The sequence below is a fragment of the Mastigoproctus giganteus genome, chromosome 11, assembly GCF_048544385.1.
Source record: "Mastigoproctus giganteus isolate SK-2022 chromosome 11, ASM4854438v1, whole genome shotgun sequence".
Classification (NCBI taxonomy): Eukaryota; Metazoa; Arthropoda; class Arachnida; order Uropygi; family Thelyphonidae; genus Mastigoproctus; species Mastigoproctus giganteus.
This window is the reverse complement of record NC_143585.1, coordinates 86,304,288-86,325,451: the sequence shown is the minus strand read 5'-3', so window position 1 is coordinate 86,325,451 and position 21,164 is coordinate 86,304,288. Positions and strand designations below refer to the sequence as shown.

At 38.3% G+C, this 21,164-nt stretch overlaps 1 protein-coding gene across 1 annotated transcript in view; it reads left to right on the top strand.

The window, feature by feature from the left end:
* LOC150078218 (RING finger protein 37) overlaps window positions 1-21,164 on the top strand; it is a 49,792-nt gene that overhangs the window by 12,504 nt on the left and 16,124 nt on the right. The window contains exon 2 of the mRNA XM_090384494.1: window positions 19,226-19,506. Within this exon, the coding sequence (XP_090240620.1) occupies window positions 19,230-19,506 (277 nt within the window). The 5' untranslated portion in view covers window positions 19,226-19,229. The remainder of the gene's footprint in view (window positions 1-19,225; window positions 19,507-21,164) is intronic.

Here is a 21,164-nt window from a genome sequence, read left to right as displayed (position 1 = left end):
CCATGTCTTTTAGATTACTGTGGTGGAAGGTCGATCAGACTGACTGACTGGAATGGCTTTCAACATCTGGCAGAATTTGACATCACTACAGTCAGTCAGGAGCCTATCAGTGATGCACATCACAGAAAATATTGCTCCTGCAGCTGCAACTGCCATTTCAAAAACACCACCTTTTCCTAAACCATGTTGGTGGAATGCAGAATGCATAGCAGTAGAAAATAAAGGTTTAAAACAAAGCTTGGGATGAGTATTCTGACGATATCCTATCACAGCCAATCTAGTAGCCTTTAAATGTGCATGTGCCAAGGCACACTACATTCGCTGTCAGAGTCAAAAGGAATCATGAATCTGTTTCACATAATCTGTTACCCAGTCCACAGCACTAAGATGGTCTGGGATAAAATCTGGAAAACGAAGGGTAAATATACATCTCATCTTTCATCGATCTTAGAGTATAATGTATAAACGCTATTGCAGAACTGACTACAATAGCTAATGCTCTTGGGGAAATTTTCTAACATCTCTGTGATATCATCCTATTCCAGAGTTCCTGGTCCTGAAACATAAAAAGTGAAGAACAGTCAGTTAATTTCACATTAAAGGACTTCTACAACAGGCAGTTCACTATACATCAGCTGAAAAGAGTTGAACCCCTTTCTAAGGCAAGTGCAGTTGGACCAGATGGCATTATGAAATGATTAAGTACATTTCTCAAAAATCTGGATTGTCTGCTCTTTCTGTATAACAGAATCTTTGTTGAAGAGCAGTTTCTGGATGCCTTGAAGTGCATGATACAACTTAGAAGATTTGGCATTTTAAAAGACCTATATAGTCTGTCTAAGAGGCCATCTCCCCATTTTTGTTAAAAACATTTTGTTGATTTGTCTTTCCAAGTTCGTGTAGACCTCACCCTCCCACCTTTTGCTAAGAGGAGGGAGTACCACCAGGATCCATTTTAAGTGTTATGCTTTTGCCATCTGAGTAAATCCAATCATAGAACAACCTCCTCCAGCTGTAAATAGTTCCCTCTATGTTGATGATTTTAGTATATTCGCTATATTTAGTATATTTCAATAACCCCCATGTCATGCAACATGGGGGTTATTGAAAGACAACTGCAGCAAGTCATAGATTGCTTTAACTCCTAAGCACTGGCTAATGGATTCAGGTTCCTACCACAAAAGACCATTTTTGTACATTTTTGTCATAAGCATAATCTTCATTCTGAATCTGAATTGAGGCTTGGACAAAATGCTATTCCAGTAGTGATAGGCATAATATTCTTGGGACTCGTATTTGATAAAACACGAACCTTTCTTGAACAGATCTGTCAACTCCATACAAAGTGTACAAAAGGCTTAAATATTTTCTATTCCCTTTCCTCTACATGTTGGAATGCAGACTGATACACCTTACTACACATCATCTACCTTACACTTCTATGATGGCGCCACCGTAGCCAGGTGGGAAGGAGCAGCAGTGCGTAGCACATGCTTCTTGATTAGACCGGGGTTCGAGCCCGTCACCACCAAATACGTAGGATGTGGAAAAAGTCGGGGAATGACCACCGCATATTCCCAGAGCAATATGGCCTTAGTTGCTAATGCTCTTAAAAATCAAAATAACAACAACTTCTATGATCTAAGCCAGATTACAGGTCCCAGATATATGTATCAGCCAGAAACAGTGTACTTTGATGGCTGAAACCCTTTTCACCATCAGGCTATCCGTATTTCTGCTGGAGCATTTCGAACATCTCCTATCCAGAGCCTATACGTGGAAGCAAATGAACCACCGTTATCGCTTTGATGTAAGCAGTTGTCTCTGAAGTACTTTTTAAAACCGAAATATGAAACTGTGAATATCTATTTTTGAACCAAATTGGGAAAATTTGTACATCTGTCAGACTGCCGATCGTCCTTTTGGTATTCGTGTCCAAGAACTACTCAGAAAACTTAACATCACAATAGACAATGTTGTCTAATCACCAAACCAGTCCCTTTCACCTAGGAATGCTCACATTCTGGCATGTGACTTTTCCCTTAAGAACTGGATAAAGTCAGATATTCCCATCTGTCTACCTGCAGCTTTATTCAGCACACCAAGCTTGAACATTGACTTCTTGCAGTTTACACAGATATCTTGAAGTTGGGATCACATATAGAATCTGCTGCCATTTTTCCAGACACTACTGTATCTGAGCAGATTCTCCCAGAATGCTACAGAGCTGATGCTATAGATCGTTTCAGAACTTGTCAGTACCAAGGGATTATTATATACTCCAATTCTTTGAGCATATTATAGGTTTCTTTAAGAATTGTAATATATAACAATTCTCAAGAATAGTATCTTTGATATACAGTTCTTATCTAGTCTTGTCTCGGGTTCAGCAGAAAATACATTCTCTTTATTGCAGATATCTGCTGGATTCCTAGCCACATTGAGATCAGGAGAAATGACTTGGCTGATACTGCAGCGAAATCAGCAATTCTCTCTATTCATCATGGCCTGCCAGTTGCTTATACGGACTACAGGTGAATAATACACAACAAGATTCACTCCCAGTGGCAGAATTCATGGAATGGACAGACTTCAAATAAATTACATCAGATAAAGCCTGTAATTGAATTGTGGTAGTCTAGTCTGCACAGGAATCATTAAGAGGAAGTTGTTCTTGATCGGCTTTGTATAGATAGGACATGGTCATATGACACATTCCTTTTTGCTGAGGACTGGGCCGATAACCCACCTGTGTATAAGTCCTATGACACCATTTTATCATTAAAGCATATTTTAATTGACTATACAGATTTTAACGATACCCATTTTACTGCATTCAGTCAGATTTTTTCCGACAATGTCATGTCAGCTGTTTTTAAATTTTTACATGTTAATTTATATACATGTATATAAAATACTGAATATATATATATATATATATATATATATATTTTTTTTTAATACATGTACTGCCTTTTACTTATACAGGGTGTTTCAGTTAAACGTTTCAGAACTTCTAAGAGGGGTAGGGTACATCCTGACAACTCGAAATCATATAGCAATGTGGGGTCGGAAATGCTTTCCTGAAGCGGTGTTGTACACAGAAGCACCATAAAGAAAAGAGACCGTAAGTGAGAAATCGTTTTAATAATACATGAAAAGAAGCAAAAGGTACATGGATTAAAGTAAGTGTTCGAAGTTTCTTCCACGTGCTACAATGCACGCCTCACATCTCCGACGCATGGACATCTGAACATTCTGGAATACTCCAGGCGAATTTCGAATTTCTTGAACAAGAACGCCAAGTTAGTAGGATGGATGATTACACGAACGCAGTGTTAGCCGATATGCATTTGGCGTACGGGGCTGCAAATTGTAGTGGGCCAGCCGCACAGCGTTTGTACGCGGAACGATATCCGACGAGGCGTATTCCCAGTCATAATTTCTTTGCAAGACTGCACCAGAGGTTAGCTGAGAGAGGTTCATTTGAAAGAGCTGACAGGGACAGGGTAAGAACAGCACGGACTCCAGCCGTCGAACAGAATGTGCTGCAGCATGTACAGGGGAATCCAAGAACAAGTACACGAAGTCTAGCAAACGCAGTCGGGGTTTCCCATTGCAGCGTCTGGAGGATTCTCCTAGAACAAGACATGCATCCGTTTCACGTGCAGCGTGTCCAGACACAGCAACCGGAGGATTATGCACCTCGTATTGCTTTCGCACAGTGGTACCTTGGAAAATGTGCTACAAATCCCCTTTTTCCTGCTGAAGTGTTGTTTTTCGATGAGGCATCCTTCACAAGGGAAGGAATTTTCAACACGCATAACGACCATATCTGGGCGGTCGAGAACCCGCATGCAATACGACGTCGTGCAGCACAGATTCGATTTTCGGTCAATGTATGGGCCGGTATTATGGGAGATCACCTCATCGGACCTTACCTGTTACCGTGTCGTCTAACTGGACCTATCTACTTGATCTTTCTGCAGCAAGTATTGCCACAACTTTTGAGAGATGAACAGATTTCTGCATCGACGCAACAGACAATGTGGTTCCAACACGATGGAGCCCCTGCCCATTATAGCGGAGATGTTCGTAACTACCTGGATGTCACATTTGGTCAACAGTGGATCGGACGTGGTAGTCCCGTGCGTTGGCCTGCTCGGTCACCCGACCTATCATGTCTTGATTTTTATTTCTGGGGTCATATGAAATCGCTAGTTTATGACACCCCTGTTGACAATGCTGAGGAGCTGGTTGCAAGAATCGCAGTAGCTGCCGAAGAAATTCGAAATTCGCCTGGAGTATTCCAGAATGTTCGGATGTCCATGCGTCGGAGATGTGAGGCGTGCATTGTAGCCCGGAAGAAACTTCGAACACTTACTTTAATCCATGTACCTTTTGCTTCTTTTCATGTATTATTAAAACGATTTCTCACTTACGGTCTCTTTTCTTTATGGTGCTTCTGTGTACAACACCGCTTCAGGAAAGCATTTCCGACCCCACATTGCTATATGATTTCGAGTTGTCAGGATGTACCCTACCCCTCTTAGAAGTTCTGAAACGTTTAACGGAAACACCCTGTATAACCTTTTGATGAGGTAACCTCTTTCAGAGGTTACCAGATTTTATTCTTAACCCTCTACAAACTTGTTTTTGGCCTATAGTAGCCTATGCTGCTAATCTGCCAAAAAATCATAATTATAACTCTAATCCCTTGTAGATTTCAATGTTTTAACTGTTGATAATCCTGCTCAGGTTGCTGACAAAATGACTAGGTATTTTGCATCTACAATCATACATGAGGAATATTTTAGGGTAAGGGCTGCCAGAGGTTTATCAAATTTTAACAGGGAGGTAAATGATTTTGTGATAACTGAGCTTCTGTTCCAAGGAAGATAACAGTGTTGCTGATTAAAGAAGTAATTCAGAAATGTCTAGACAGAAATGCAATTATATTGCAGTCTCAGCATGAATTTGTTGGGTGTGATCTTGTCTGACTAATCTGATTAGATATGACACAGCAGTAAAGGAACTGGATGCAAAAAATAATTTTGTTTTCATATACTACTTGGATTTCAGGAAAGCTTTTGATACTGTTGCAAGTAAAAGACTGCTGTACAAAGTGTGATATTAAGGGAAAGTTACTGCTATGGATAAAGGATTGGTTGAGTGGTAGAAGAGAGAGTGGTTATCAGTGGACACTGCTCTTTGTGGAGCAGTGTTATTAGTGGAGTCCTGCAAGGTTCAGTGCTAGACCCAGGCCATTGTTATTTACTATATATTATTAATGATGATGAAGGTATATCAGATGATGTGGTTAATGATAATAATCAAGATATGTACCACAACAAGATCTAGAAAAATAAGTAGACAGTCTGAAAAGTGGCAGTTGAAGTTTAACTGATTAAAAATGAAAAATCTAGACATGATTGTGCAGTCAGCTATGTAGTTTTCTGAGCAGTGTAGACAGGTTGCTGGGACAGCTCCTGTATATCATTGACTGACCGCACCACCAGGGAGTTTTGTCAATAATATAATTAGGAATTTTACCAGCAGTGTTAAGGAGGTGGTTATTCTGTTGTATAAGGTAATGGTCAGGCCATATCTTGAATATTTCATACAGACATGAAAGCCTTATTTTAGGAAGAAGCATATGGATCTATTGGAATGGGTGCAGAGAAGATCAATGATATTAGTGAGAAGAACTTTAGGAAGGATGTAGATTGCTGTTGCAGGGAAGGGCATCCAGATTGGTGAAAGGAAGAAAAGGGTACTCTTTCCTAGAAAGGCTGCAGTTCTGCAAATTGCAGCCTCTCGAGACCAGGCACCTGCAGGGAGATATGATTTAGGTGTTTAAAGCCTTGAATGGATTGAGCAAGCTGGGATTCTTCCACTTGGTGAGACTAGACGCATGAGGGAATATAAATTCAAATTGAGCAAGGATGGTTGCAGGACAGTTGTGTGGAAGTTTTTCCTCAGCCAGTGGGTGGTTGATTGTTGGAACAGGATTCCATCTGTTGTTGTGGAAGTGGGTGGGTTGAATAAATTCAAGGGAGAACTAGGCAAATTCTAGGAGGGTATGGATGGGTGAGCTTTTTTTTTTTTTTGGCTGATGCTATATAAGCTTACTTTCTTTGCATCATTTGCCATTACTACAACTAACAAAAGAGCTATCTTACCAGGAAAGCTTCAGCCTTGTTGCAGCATCTAGAGACTAGGCACCTGTAAGGAGATCTTATTGAGCTGTTTAAGGTATTCTTTCTCTTGCTTAGATTACCCATATGAAGGAGCATAAATCCTAATTGAGAATGTTTTCAGGATAGATGTGTGGAAGTTTGCCTTCATCCAGTGGGTAGTTGATTGTTGGAACAAATTTCTATCTGCAGTTGTGATTGTCAGTAGTTTGAATAAATTCAAGGTAGAACTAGACAAACTGTTGAGGGGGATGTGGGATTTTTTTTTTTTGGCTGCTACTGTATAAATTTGCTAGTACTAATGTTATTTATAATTAAAAGAGCTATTCTCAAAATTATTTGCAAGGACATATGCCAAGAATGTGAGGACACAGGTTTGTTAACTTAAAATAATAAAATTTAAGAGCACAAACAAATTTTCCATAAAACATATTTAAAAAATTACACATTAAGATACACTGTTTGATCAAAAAGTTTGGGGACTGACTTTGTACCTTGAACTTGTCGCAACATATTTGTCATTGTAAGAATCTGGAAAGACATAGTAATGCATCGGTCATCTGTTTATCTGCAGTCAGTCTGAATCAGTTCATTTTGAATAAAAGACGTTTCATGCATTTCATCACATTTTAAAATAAATAATTTTACTGAGCAGCAAATTTGCATCAGATTTTGTTTCAATTTAGGGAACGTACAAGAGAAACTTATGAAATATTATTAACAGATTTTGAAGAAAATGTTGTGTGACAGAAAATTATTCAGAATGTGACACAAGAACCATTAGCAATTCCAAAATAAGCTATCAGGAATGCTTTCAGAAGTTGCATAAGTTGTAATCAGTGTATATGCAGTGTCAGGGAGACTTTGAGGGAAAGCCATCCAAATAGGCAGTAAGCTTCATTTCCTAAATATTAGTTCTTACCAAAATTTTTAATCACAATGCATATAAAACAAACAAACAAACAAAAAAAAAAAACTCCAACGGTGTTAGGCTTAAGTTGTGAATTATACAAAATATTATTATTGAAGAGGAAGCCATCCCAAAATATCACACTTAACTCACACTGTTTTTTTCTTCTTTTTTTTCACTATAAAGTTAAACTAAAATCTTTCAGCATGTGCAGTTTTGCAATTTTTCTCTGAAGACCACAAAATTCAAATCTGAAATGTTACCCAATGGCATTTTCAATCAGAGAAAACTGAAAATATTAATCCTGTTTCATATCATCTTAATTGATGTGGATACAGGAATTCCCTGCTGTTCCTTCCAAGAAAACATACCAAAGAAAGAGTACATATTGGTTATCCTTTCTCAGTAAATGGAGAAGACATTGAAAGTTCCACATTGAAAGTAAGGAATTTATACCTCTTCATTTTATAATAACTTTTGAAGACTAAATGCACAAGGCATAATATGTTATAGGTTGAAATTAACTATATAATATTGGTGTAAATACACCATAGTTTACCCATAAATTTAGCTACATAAGTAGTGTAAAGGCATCGTTTGATTATATCTCATATTGTGGCTACCTTCACAACGAGATACCAGGTATTGCACTACTTTTACCCGCCTACTGATGAGTGAGCCAACAAACTCTGAAATGCATCTGTGTGGTGGTACCCACTGAGAATAAATAACAGTAGTCTCCTCTACTAGAGAAGCGTTATTTATTCGAAGTAGTGCAATACCTGGTATCTCGTGAAGGTAGCCACAATATGAGATATAATCAAACAATGCCTTTACACTACTTATGTAGTTAAATTTATAGGTAAGCTATGGTTTCCTTGGTGATTTTAACGTTCATAACTCCACCAGGCTTCCGTTTTCTAGTCACACCGACCCAGCTGGTCGAGATGCTGAGGCTTTTTCAGTTACTAATGACCTTGCACAGATTGTTCATTTACCTACAAGACCTCTCTGATTGCTCACTGAGGGTGATGGTAGATGGCTCTGTCTTCTAACTTAATGCCGGTGTCCCCCAAGGTTCAGTTCTTTCCCCCACTCTTTTCCTCTTGTATATTAATGACCTTCCTCCATTGACTGGAAATCCTATCCATAGTTTTGCCGATGATAGCACATTGCATTCCATTTTCAGAAACCTTGCCCTGCTCAATCAGCTTCAACTTCTTGAAAATCTGCTACCAATTCCTTAAATGCCAATCTTCAGGCAATTCTCCAGTGGGGCAAAGACAACTTAGTTGATTTCAATCCTTCTAAAACTCAGTCTTGTCTTATATCTCGCAAAAAGGATTCTTCTGCTCCTATGCTTTTTCTTTAGTGACACTCCGATTTCTAGGCAAAATGATATATCTCTTTTGGGGATTACCCTCACTTCTAATCTCTCTTGGCACAAGCACATTAGAAATATTGCTCTGCATCAAAAAAACTTGGTTTTCTCTTTTGCTCTCAACGTTACTTTTCTTCCAAACAGCTACTCACTCTGTATAAATCACAAATCCTTCCTGCCATGGAATATTGTTCCCACATCTGGTGTGGTGCCCCCAAAACCTCGCTCAGGTTTCTTGATTCCATTCAGAAGAGGGCAGTTAGGTTAATTAATGATTCATCTCTAACAGAGTCTCTCTACTCGCTGTCTCATAGACTTACTGTTTCTGCTGCATGCCTCTTCTACAGATACTTCCATGGGCACTGTTCTTCTGAATTGGCTTCTATAATTCCCGCTCTCTCTTTCAAAACAGCCTGAACACGTGCTGCCACCAGCCAACATCCATTTGCTGTCCAACTTCAAACTCACAGAACCAACTTTTCATCTTCTTTGTTTATTCATTCAGCTGCCATTTTCTGGAACAACCTTCCTTCATACGTATTTCCTGAAAATTACAGTCTACAGAAGTTCAAGTCCAATGTCAACAAATATCTTCTTTCATCTTCTCAACCTCCAACCCAAGCACGGTACTAAGTATTATAGGTTCTAATACCTCTTGTGTTTGGGGTTTACATAAAAAAAAATGGCGTATTTACACCGATATTATATAATACTTTATAACATACAGGTATTATGAAGTCTTTTAACCTTTATCAGAGTCAGTTGAACAGGCAGTCCCAAACATTCAGCCACAAAGTGAAAAGCTCTAGTGAATACAGTATCCAAATTCACAAAGAAATGCAAACATATTCGTTATATTTTCTGTGAGCATTAGTATTGGAAAATAATGTAAGGAAGCAAGTTTGTACAGCATCAGCCAGAAAAACATAACTAACCATCTCATCTGTTCATACCTTTTAATTATTTGTCTAGCACTCCTTTGAATACATTCAGACTATCCACTTCCACAACGCTAGATTGAAGTTTGTTCCAACAATCGAGTAATCTCTCACCGAAAGCAAATATATCCTGCAGCCATCCTTTTTCAATATTATGTTGCGTTGATTGCATTGCTCAAGAAAATGTAAGAATGCCTTTGGCATTTCATTTAAAGCCTTAAACACTTTGATCAGGTCAAACTTGAACTTCTGTTGAAGTTTCTTTTAACTGAAGACACTTCAATTGGATCTCTTCATAGGTGCCAAGTTTCTGGATACTGCAATTTTCAGAATTGAAGTCTTTCTTGGTACGAGTTACTGTCTTGTTCTTTTCTTTGCCTGTTTTAACAAATCCTTATCTATCCTAAAATGAGGCTTTTAGACTTCTATGCAGTACTCAGGATGTGGCATAACCATTACCTTATAACAACAGGATAATCAACTGTTCATCCCCATTTCCAGAATTCCTATATATCATTGACCGAATCCCACAAGCTGTCCTAAGAGCATGTCTGCACTGTTCAGAGAACTCCATGTCAGATTTTACAATTACTTCTATGCCCTTTTTGTTCTTCACCAACTTGAGTGTGGCATCTTATGGGAATACTTCCCATATTCATACTTTGCATTTGTCAGTGTTAAACTTTAATTACCACTTCTCAGCCCACCTGCCTAATTAAGTACATCTTCATTCCTCTCATTATAACCACCTGCCAACTTTTGTGTCATTTGCAAACTTGTCAATAAGTTTGATATGCCTTCATCATCATTAATAAATATTGAAAATAGAAAGTGGCCTGAACACTGAGGGATTGAACACTTAGACTAATAACATTAGTCAAGAAGTAACTATTAATAACTACTCTCTTTCTCTCTTTTATCACCCATCTGCCCCTTTATCTACAGTAGTAACTTGCTCCTAATGCCACATTGCTCCAATTTGTATGTGGTCTTTGATGTGGAACAGTAACAAAAGCTTTACCAAAATCTAAGTAGATGATGTCACCAAGTAGATTCAGCATCTGAGGGGGCATAAATTCAAATTGAGGAAAGATGGTTGTAGAATAGATGTATGGAAGTTTGCCTTTAGCCAGTGGGTGGTTGATTGCTGGAACAAGCTTCCATCTGTCATTGTGGAAGTTGACAGCTTAAATAAATTCAAGGCTGAACTAGACAAACCTTTGCTTTTGAAGTGAATGAATGGGCAAAACAGGAAAGGGTGTTTTTTTTTTTTTTGTTATTTTTTTTTGGCTGATGCTAAATAAGCTTGCTTTCTTGCATCATATGCCTCTACTAATGCTAATGTCAAAATTATTTTTTGTATTTAGTTACTTTGTTACAGCAGCTAATCAGATTGGTCAGACAAAATCTCCCCTAACAGATCCATGCCAAACTTTTAAAACAAATTTGTTTAAAGGTAACTAGTTTAGAGTGAAAAGAAAGGCATTGTGACTTATTTATATGAGGGTTGTTCAGTAAACAGTGATCATAATTTTTTTTTTTTTTTTTTCATAGCATACCTTAATCATCCATATTTTGATACTTTTCAGAGTAGTCCCATTTGAGGAAATTCATTTACTCCAATGTTTCTGCCATTCTTCAGAAACATGGTGGAAGCCATTTTTTGACATGTGTTTGAGAATTGCCTCCAATGTCTACAACTTCTTCTGATGACTAGAAACATTTTCCTTGCAGTTCCTTCTCTAATTTGAAAAAAAAAAAAAAAAAAAATTAAATAAATAAATAAAAATCACAAGGTCAGGGTTGTAGGACAAGTTCAGGAGCACATTTGACATTAACGCTGGCTGAGTACTTAATGACAGTATGAGCAATGTGTAGTCACTCATTATCGTGATGTAGCATCCACCCGCCTGCATGCAGCTGGGATCATTTGCAATGAATGTGATCCCACAAAGTGTTCTGTAACAATTTTCCATAACAGTTTTGTGACGTGGCACAACATGCTGGTAATTCATTCCTTGAATGTCAAAAAAAAAAAAAAGTGACCGTAACCTATCCTGCACAAGCCACAACTTTTGCTTTTTTTTTCGGTGTTGGTGATGATGTAGACTTCCAGCAGAGCTTTCTTGTGTACTTTCTGGGTCAAAATGATGAAGCCATGTCTCATTCACCATTATCACCTCATTCACCATTATCACCTTGTGCAGAACATCACCATCTTCAGTAACTACAGTCGAATCTCATTAATACAAAGTTAAAAGGACCTAAATTTTCATGTTTTGTAGTAAAGAGGTCCCCCAAAAGTGTCAATATTTTAGTTTTTTTTTTTTTTTTTTTTTTTTCCCCACACAAACTATATAACTAATAATAAATAATAATTATAGGACAAGTTCAGATAAAAAAATAAATTGATTAATTTAAATTAATAAAATAAAAATAAAAAAATAAAAACAAGCCTTGCCTAACAATACAGTAATAGGAATAACACACTTTTTAAAGAATTTATTTTATTTTATTTGTAAGACAAACTAAGAGAAAAGCAATTAATGTTAATGAAAATATTGTACAGTAATATTTTGATATACACAATATTTTAGCATCACAGTTAAAAGAATTAATCTTAATATAAAAGGAGACATACAAACCATTAATTTTTGATAAATTAATCTAATTTAAAGAAAGAATGCAACGTACTTTGCACAGTTTTGTCCTATATGCATTTTTAACTATAGCACAGACATTATCAAATGCAGTAGTTGTTTCTTTATCAATGTTACTGCAGGCCAATTATATTCTCTATTATGCTCAGTGCATTTTGGGCATCTTTTTTAGATGGCAGTGTGTGTGTGTGTGTGTGTGTGTGTGTGTGTGTGTGTGTGTGTGTGTGTGTGTGTGTGTGCGTGCTTCACTTTTGCTCTTGCTGGTAACAAAAACATCATCGTTTTGCTTGGTGCTCAGCAGCTCTTCTGGTGATAGCAATTACATCATGTAATACCTTCAAAAACTCTTCAAATTTGCCTACAAAATCCATATGTTCCTTCAAATTCCTCCATTCCTCAATGTTACTATCACATTTGTCTGCTGGACCATCTTTTTCGATGATATTCCCTCTAAAGCCACTCTTTCTGAAGCAGTTGATTATTACACTTGATTCAATACTGTCCGAAGCAATAACAAGATTATTGATTGCATCCAAGACATCCCAATTTGGCTGCAAATTGTTCCCTCCCTCCTATGTTAAAGATCAAGTACCTTATTAGGAACCTGTCCTGGATGAAAAGGGACAGCAGGTAGAAGATATCCTAATTGATCTAGGTCTGATCATATTAAATAACAAGCAAAATACCTACTTATCAAGAACTACTGGCACGGAATCTGCCCTTGATCTCACAGCAGTCAGCTATCATATCTCAAGCCTTTGCAGCTGGAGAATCTTGAATAGTGCCATGAGTGATCATCGCCCCATTATAACCACACTTAAATTTCAAGTGGAGGAAGTTGACCAGAAAAAGAGATCATGGAACTTCAGAAAAGCAGATTGGACAGGTTTTACACAGTTACTGGACAAACTATGCTTAAATGAGCCTCGAACTGAATGTCCTGAAGAAAAGACTTCAAACCTTACAAAGAACATCACAATTGCGGCCAAGAGGTTCATACCCAGAGGTAAAAGGAAAAAACAGTGGGTCCCTTATTGGAAAGATCTCAACATTGATTCTTTGATTAAAGAAAGGGACCATTTAAACGAACTAGTAAAGACCAACAACACAAGCCTAAACAGAAACAGGCTTGCCGAAGCTACAAGAAAGGTAGAGGAAGAGATAGCAAAGGGTAAGAGTAAAAAATGGGCAGAATTTTGCAACAGCTTAGACCCAAGGAAAGATGCAAAGTATTGGAAAGTCGTCGGAGCCCTAAATAAATGCTCTTCTAGTACAACAGATCAGAATTCAAACATCATCAACTCTTCTGGTTCTGATGCAGATACAAACAAAGCGGCAGCAAATATGCTAGCAACACACTACTCCAACATCAGTAAATTATCCTTCAATAGGGAAGACAAGAAATTGAATAGAAGAGTTAGAAGACTTCTGACAGAGGCAAGAGGATACAAAAATGATGATATCTTTACTCAGGCTATAACTTGCCAAGAGCTTAAGACAACGATCAGGAACATTGATGCAAGAAAATCTCCAGGCAGTGATCTAATTTTTGGGGAGATGGTCAAGCACTTTGGAGAAACCGCTACAAAATGCTTACTGGAAATAATAAACATAACTTGGCAAAAGGGAAAACTCCCCAAGGCATGGAAAACCTCAATCATTGTCCCCTTACTTAAGCCGGGGAAATCGCCCACCGAGTGTAAACATTACAGACCCATTGCACTCACTAGTATTCTCTGCAAAATCACGGAACGTATAATACATTCTAGAATTATGAATGAACTCACAAAAACGAAAATATTAAATTTCTACCAAACAGCTTACAAGAAACAACATGCCACAGAAGATCAACTCTTTTATCTATGTCAGTCAATCATAGACGGCTTGCAAGAAAACCCTTCAAAAAAGACTATTGCTGTCTTCCTCGACATGACATCGGCCTTTGACACAGTCTGGAGAAAGAAATTAATTGAAATAGCATACAAACATGGTATAAAGGGTAACGCCCTAATATGGATTGCAGACTTTCTAAGAGACAGAAAGATCAGAGTAAGATATAATGGGGCCTACTCCAGGGACAGAAGAACATGGCAGGGAGTCCCGCAAGGCTCTGTTCTCAGTCCCCTGCTCTTCCTGCTATACACTAATAACGTCCATCAACATATAGACGAAGACACCAAGATTGCATGCTATGCAGATGACATAGCAATATGGCATACCAGCAGAGACATGGCAAAATCAGAAATATCCATAAACAGATCACTAAAAGGAATTGTGGACTGGGCAAGAGAACTGAAATTACAGATAAATCCCCATAAAACTAACCACACAGTTTTTACCACAGACAGAAGCCGCAGAAAGAACTTTAACCCAGCTATCGCTATAGACGGCGTGCCCACTTCAAAAATGGATAACCCAAAATATCTGGGTATAACCCTCGACACAGAACTACGTTTCACCAAACACATTGAAAATAGCTCCAACAGAGCACTGAAGAAGTTAAACATCCTAAAAAGCTTATGTGGTACGAACTGGGGAGCAAATCCGAAAACACTTAAAACAACTTATACCTCACTTATCAGGGCTAATTTGGAATATGCAGCACCAATATGGGCACATGCTTCTGAGTCTGCACTTGGAAAACTGGACAGGATCCAAGCAAGAGCAGCCAAAATAATCATCGGGGCTGTTTCGTCTACAAACAACACCAAAGCAGAGCGGGAATGCGGCCTTCAGACACTAAATCAAAGAAGAAGATATCACACAATTAAATTCACTAATAAGGCTAACAGCAGAGACATTGATCATATCTCCCGTAGGACCTTTATAAATTGGAACTGCAGGTCAAGACTCAAAAGGTCATCTACCATGAAATACGATAAGGAAATCAGAGAAAGTCTTGATCTTGAACTCACAAAATATGACATACTTCAAGAGCCTACCTTACCATCTTGCATCCCCAAAATACCACAATAAACTTGGATCTCGTGGAACACTGCACAAAAAAAGAAATCGAGACCATTGTCAAAGCTATAGGAATCAAAACAATTGAGACTTATTCGAGGCGTGACTTAGTACAGATGTATACCGATGGATCCTCTGACGAGACGATCCTCAAGGGCGGAGCAGGCATACACATCACCCTGACAAATACTACAAAAATGCAACAAAGCATAGGTGCAGGCAGCATCGCCTCTAACTTTACATGTGAGCTAAGGGCAATCCTTGAGGCCCTAAATAGTTATATTTCATAAGAGACATAGACAGAGCCAGAGGGCTTGTAATCTTCTGCGATTCAAGAGCGGCCCTGCTGGCAATAAAACATGGATGCACAGGACCCACACAGGACATTCACCGACATTTGGAGACAGTTCATCAATTGGGAAAGAGCTGCACACTACAGTGGATGCCTGCGCATGTGGGTATAGAAGGAAATGAGGCGGCCGATAAACTGGCAAAAGAGGCAAGAAACTTAAATCACAACACCTCAAAAACCATAACTCTAGATGATGCTAACGCCATCGCCAGACACAGACTCAGACAGAAACATATAGAAACTGATCACCAAATCTGCGAGATTAATGCAAATAGGAACATCACTAAGACCATTGCCAGACTGAGAACTCGACACATGGCAGGTATGAAAATTAGTGCGGATGGTACCAGAACTTATAAACTTTGCAGAAACTGTCCGAAAGAACAGCTTACTCCGGAACACATCTTCAGCTGTCCTGCAATTCAGGCGACTTTGCAAAGCATGGACGAATCCCCTTTTCAGGGAGAACTTTATAACGAAAAGATCGTGGACTTAGCTAAAGCAGTGATATCAGCGCATGGTTCAATTTGACTTCAAATGGACACGACACCAACCAACCAACCTTATTAGGCAGGCTCTATATACTCTCTTGTGGTTATAAATAATGCCTTGATTTAGTGGCTGCATAAAACCAGTGGTAATGGGAGGTAAAAACAACAGCTGTGTATTTGTGAACTTATGTGTCTCGGCAGAATGTGCTGTACAACAATCTAGAATCATCAAAATGTTCATTTTTTTCTGAAGCTTCCTCTGTCCACTTTTGATAACCAAGGTTAAAATTTTTGACCATAAGCCAATCACTTCTATTGGCCACATAAGCACAGGGAAGTTGGTTAACTTCTTTAAAACATCTTGGCTTGGAAAATTTACCAATCATGAGTGGGCATAGTTTTGTATTGCCATCTGAATTGCAGCATAACAGAATAGTGAGCCTTTGCTTACTTAATTTTCTACCATGAAAAGGCTCTCCTCAAACAGCAAATACATGGATAGCAAATTATAAAATAAACCTGTCTCGTCAAGATTAAAAATATCCTTTGTCTCATATTTTTCAAGAATATACTGTACAGAACACAACCAGTCTATAGCCTTTTCTTTGTCGACTAATCCAGACTTGCCACAAACATTTCATGAAACCAAGTTATTCCTGTCTTTGGAGCCAGCCACTGCTGCATTTGAAGTCGGTAATTTCACGTTGCTGAGCTAGATAATTTGCCTTTTCTTGCAAAATCGGAACTGATATTGGCAAATTACATGCATGCATTTGTTGGTACCACTCAAAGTTTTGTTTCAAGCTCCTTATGTTTTACACCACAAATTCATTTCCTTTCTTTTATCTCTGCTCCAGTGTCATGCACTTCAAGTCTTTTTCGCGTTTTCAGTATTGTAGATAGAGGGATGTTGTATTCCTTTGTAATGTCTGTTTTGCTTCGTTCCATTTTATCAGCCTCTTGTTTCAGTTTAATTTCCAGGCTTAATTCTGTCAGTTTATGTTTTGTTGCCATAACGCTACTAGATGAGATTTAATATAAACAAACTTTAAATTAATTTAATGACACAAGTTCCAAAAAAGATATTGGCTCAGATAAAATAGCAAAAAAAATAGATTATACTGGAGCAAAAGACTCTGAAGAGGTGTAACAATTGCAACTGACCTTTTCCTGTGGAGAGAGAGGGAGTGTATGTAGTTTATCTAAGTGTAAATGACTTAGAAAAATTGTTTTGATTCTTTTGTTAATTTAACATCTCATCTTTCATGATGTTTTTCAGAGGGCATTTAAGTTGTAGCTGCCATAAACTGGTTTTGTTTACACAAAAGTAAATTCAGTCAATGCATTCTTCGGGTGGCAGGAAACTGGGTGGCCAGAAGCAATAATAGTGGCAATAATCGGGAAACTGTGCCAAGATTTGTATGTACAAATTTCTCGCAGGGTGATAATGAACTTTGTAATCTCTCTATACATTAAAATTTTCCTCCTAGTGATATTTATTCGAGCCAATGGGAGAATAGGGCGGGATAATTACGTCACTACAAATACGCAGGTAAATAATTACACTGTTGTCTTACATTGAAAGACAACTGCCTCCATAACATTTGCTAACCTTATTCACTGTCTAATACATGACCATGCCCAGCATCATTTGATGTTCCATTGTAATGTCAGCTGATGAAGGGACCTGATGTAGTTTGTATATTTGTAAATAGTTTAATATTTTAAATATTTGTATAGTTTGTAAATATTTTAGTCCTGCTCTTTCAAATGCAACAATATTCCTCATGCATTATGGAACCCGAAGCAAAAGGCCTTTTCTTAAGTGACCTATGTAAACACAGGTAAATAATTACATAGTGATATTTATTTGACCTTGAGAATGCAGTGTGGTGGGGTAGCCAATGGGAAAAGAGGGATGTGGGTCATGCGGTGCAAGTGGGCAGGGCAATTACGTCACTACAAATGCACAGGTAAATAATTACATAGGTCATTTCCCGATTAGATATCGATCAGTGAATTTTGACAAGTGTGTCTTTTACGTAGAAAAGATTTGACTTACTCCGTCATACCTCTACATTTTACATAGAAAAGCATGTGCGGGGATTGGCAAGCAAAGCGAGCAGGGGGCGAAGCCCCTAGTACATATTAACCAAATTTTGTAATAAACAAATATATTTACATAGAAAAGCCTATCCTTTCGCAGGAGAATGGTGAGTACTTTGTACAAATTGAGTTTGTATTAACGAGATTTTACTGTATCTGTTGCAGCTCCTGACAAACCTCCATGCAAAGTTGCTGTTGCTCAGGTGTGAGTAGTCTTGGAACCTAGTGTGCACAAACACATGTCAAATGCAAATGGTCATGGAGAATACTGTGTATGCTTGTACTGATATTCTCAACATCTGTGCTAGTTGCCTTACTACTGTCATACAATGACCCTCTCTCACGATTACAGAAACAGTTTTTAAACAGGTGGTTTAGAAACATTCTAAACTGCCTGTGAGCTGTGCTGTATGGAAGCATAGATTCACCATAAGCCTCTTAACATTTTGTATTCTTCAGCTGATGTTTTCTTGAGATGGAAATAAAATCTGAGAGCAGCATACTGTTCCTTGCATGTCACGTCCATTGTTACATAGGCATAAACTAGACTGACCACCGAGGTCACACCATGCACATGAATCAACTGCACAGTTGCTATGTGATGCAACTTGGTTTGGTCTTAAATTTTACAGCTCGGCTAGAAATAGCAAGCAGTACGGTTGTTCATGAAAAATTATGATCATTCTTTATTGAACATCCCTTGTAATAAAGTGAAGCAATCGTCTCTTTGCAAAGTTGCTGCCTTATGCTCTACTACACACGCACAAATCACTTGCGTGTGTGTGTGTAGTAGAGCTCTTACTAAATCTCTTACTAAATTTTATCTCAGTTGCTCTTACCTTGCATCTAATGGAAACATCGGTAACAAACTTTAAATGTAATATTAATAAAGTTAAAGTTTTTGATATTCCAATTATGAAGCAAAAAGTTGTTATTGTACAGAGATATAACCTAAATTCTATTTTAACCTGTTCTATTAATTGATTACTTTGTTTTTGTGTTTTGTATTTTTTAAGTTGCAAAGTATAACATTTTATGATATCACATATAAACTAGAAATGGTGTTTCTACAGGAAGGTAGTATCTCTCTATATGTGCATTATTCATTTTATTTATTTGCATGCCTACATACATACAGTGTGTATATAATTATATTTGGGAGTGAGAGAATTATTTATTTATTATTATTTTTTTTGTAAATTTAGTTATTGTTTATAATTTTATAGACTGATGGCTGTCAATTTCTGTAATCCTGAATCTGTATCTGCCATTACTGCCAGTCATGTATGTGCTGATGGTTACGAGGTGGACAACTTAATTTCATTAGATCCACTAAAGAAGAAATTAGGTTTTAGAGCTGAATATTTTATCAAACCTCCAGTAGAAATTATAATAACACTTTCATTTCCAATAGAGATCAGCCATATTATATTGGGATTGAAACAAGGATCACAAAAGACAAATTCAGTAGAAATATGGACACAGTACATGAGCTGGAAAGATAATGGTGAGTATCAGTTGTATTTATTTCATTTTAGAAAATGGAGTTTGTTTTTTTTAGAGAAGAGGCCTTGAGTGCCAGAGATAATCATGTTAGAATAAATAGTTTTAACTGATGAAATAACCAAACTAGGCTGCTGCAATAGAAGCAGTGCAAGAATCGCTTTCACCTCTGCTTGCAGCTGCTGTAATCTCAGTCTGTATATCCCTCTAGACGAGCAGGTTTCCTGGCGCCTCCGTAGCCAGGTGGGAAGGAGCAGCGATGCGTAGCACACGCTTCTTGATTAGACCGGGGTTCGAGCCCGTCACCACCAAATACGGAGGATGCGGAAAGGTCAGGGAATGACCACCGCATATCCCGGAGCAATATGGCCTTAGTTGCTAATGCTCCTAAAAAAAAAAAAAAAAACAAATAACTAGCAGGTTTCCAATGAATTAATATTCTAGTAAATATAATTATGTAAGTATGTATATAAATATACATATATATGAATCTTATGTGATACATATATATTGTTGTTGCTCACACATGTTCAGTCAAAACATGACTACCTACCTAATAGTGGTTAAGTCTTTCTTGCTGCCAGTATCACTGCCATATGGCAAGATTTGGACTCTATAAGGCTTCTGAACCTTGCCAGAGGTTCAGAAGCCTTATAGAGTCCAATGTACCATGTTCTGCCGACCGGGCTAGCCGGTGGGTAAAGTGCCTGCCTGCCTGGCAACCCAAAGGTTGCGGGTTCGATTCCCGCCTCGGGCTTGGATCAAAGTACTGCAAAAACCTTGGGAGGTGCATTATGGCCACAGAAGCCTATGCGCCAACAACTACCAAAAAAAATAAAATAAAAGTACCATGTTCCCAGGATTGCATCCCATAAATCTGCAATAGTCCATGATGGAGGATGAAAATGCTGGTTATGTCAATCTACGTAATTCCAGAGATGTTTTATGCTACTCATATCCAGTGAATTTGGTGGCCAAGATAGCACCTGGATGCCTTTTTTGTGTTTGGCAAACCACTCTCAGATAATACTGGCAACGTGTTGGGGTGCATATTGTTCTGCTGGGACCATCTGTGCCATCTGGGAAGGCAGTCACCATGAAGGGATGTACCTGATAAGCCACAATGGATAAGGAGTTTTTAGCATTAAGAATGCCGTCTAGGAATCAGAGGTCTCCAAGAAATTCCCAGGAAAACACCCTCCATACAAAAACACTGCTGCTGCTACCACCTGCCTGTTTCTGTTGGATCAGGACATCGGAGTGATTCCTTTCTGTGGTTTGTTACCATACCTTCCGTCTACCAGGAAAAGTGATTCATTGGAAAAGGCAACTTTTTTTTTCCCAGTCATCATTGGTCCAGTAATGTCATTCAGATGCAAACTTTACGTGTTGTTGGTGATGGGTGGCAATAAGCATGGGTAACTTTGACTGGGCACCAACTCCAAAGCCCCACAAGGATGGTTCATTAGATCACATTAGATCACGGTTTTAAAAACACCACTGGTTGTCCCCTGGTTAAAATATCTGGTCAAATGTCCCACTATTTTCTGTCTGTCTGCTCGCACAAGGTGAGACAGCCTAGTTTATTGATGTGTGGGCACCCACCATTGGGTGCTGACTGCAGCTCTGTCCCCTATCCATCCACCCTTGGAACCCCTTAAC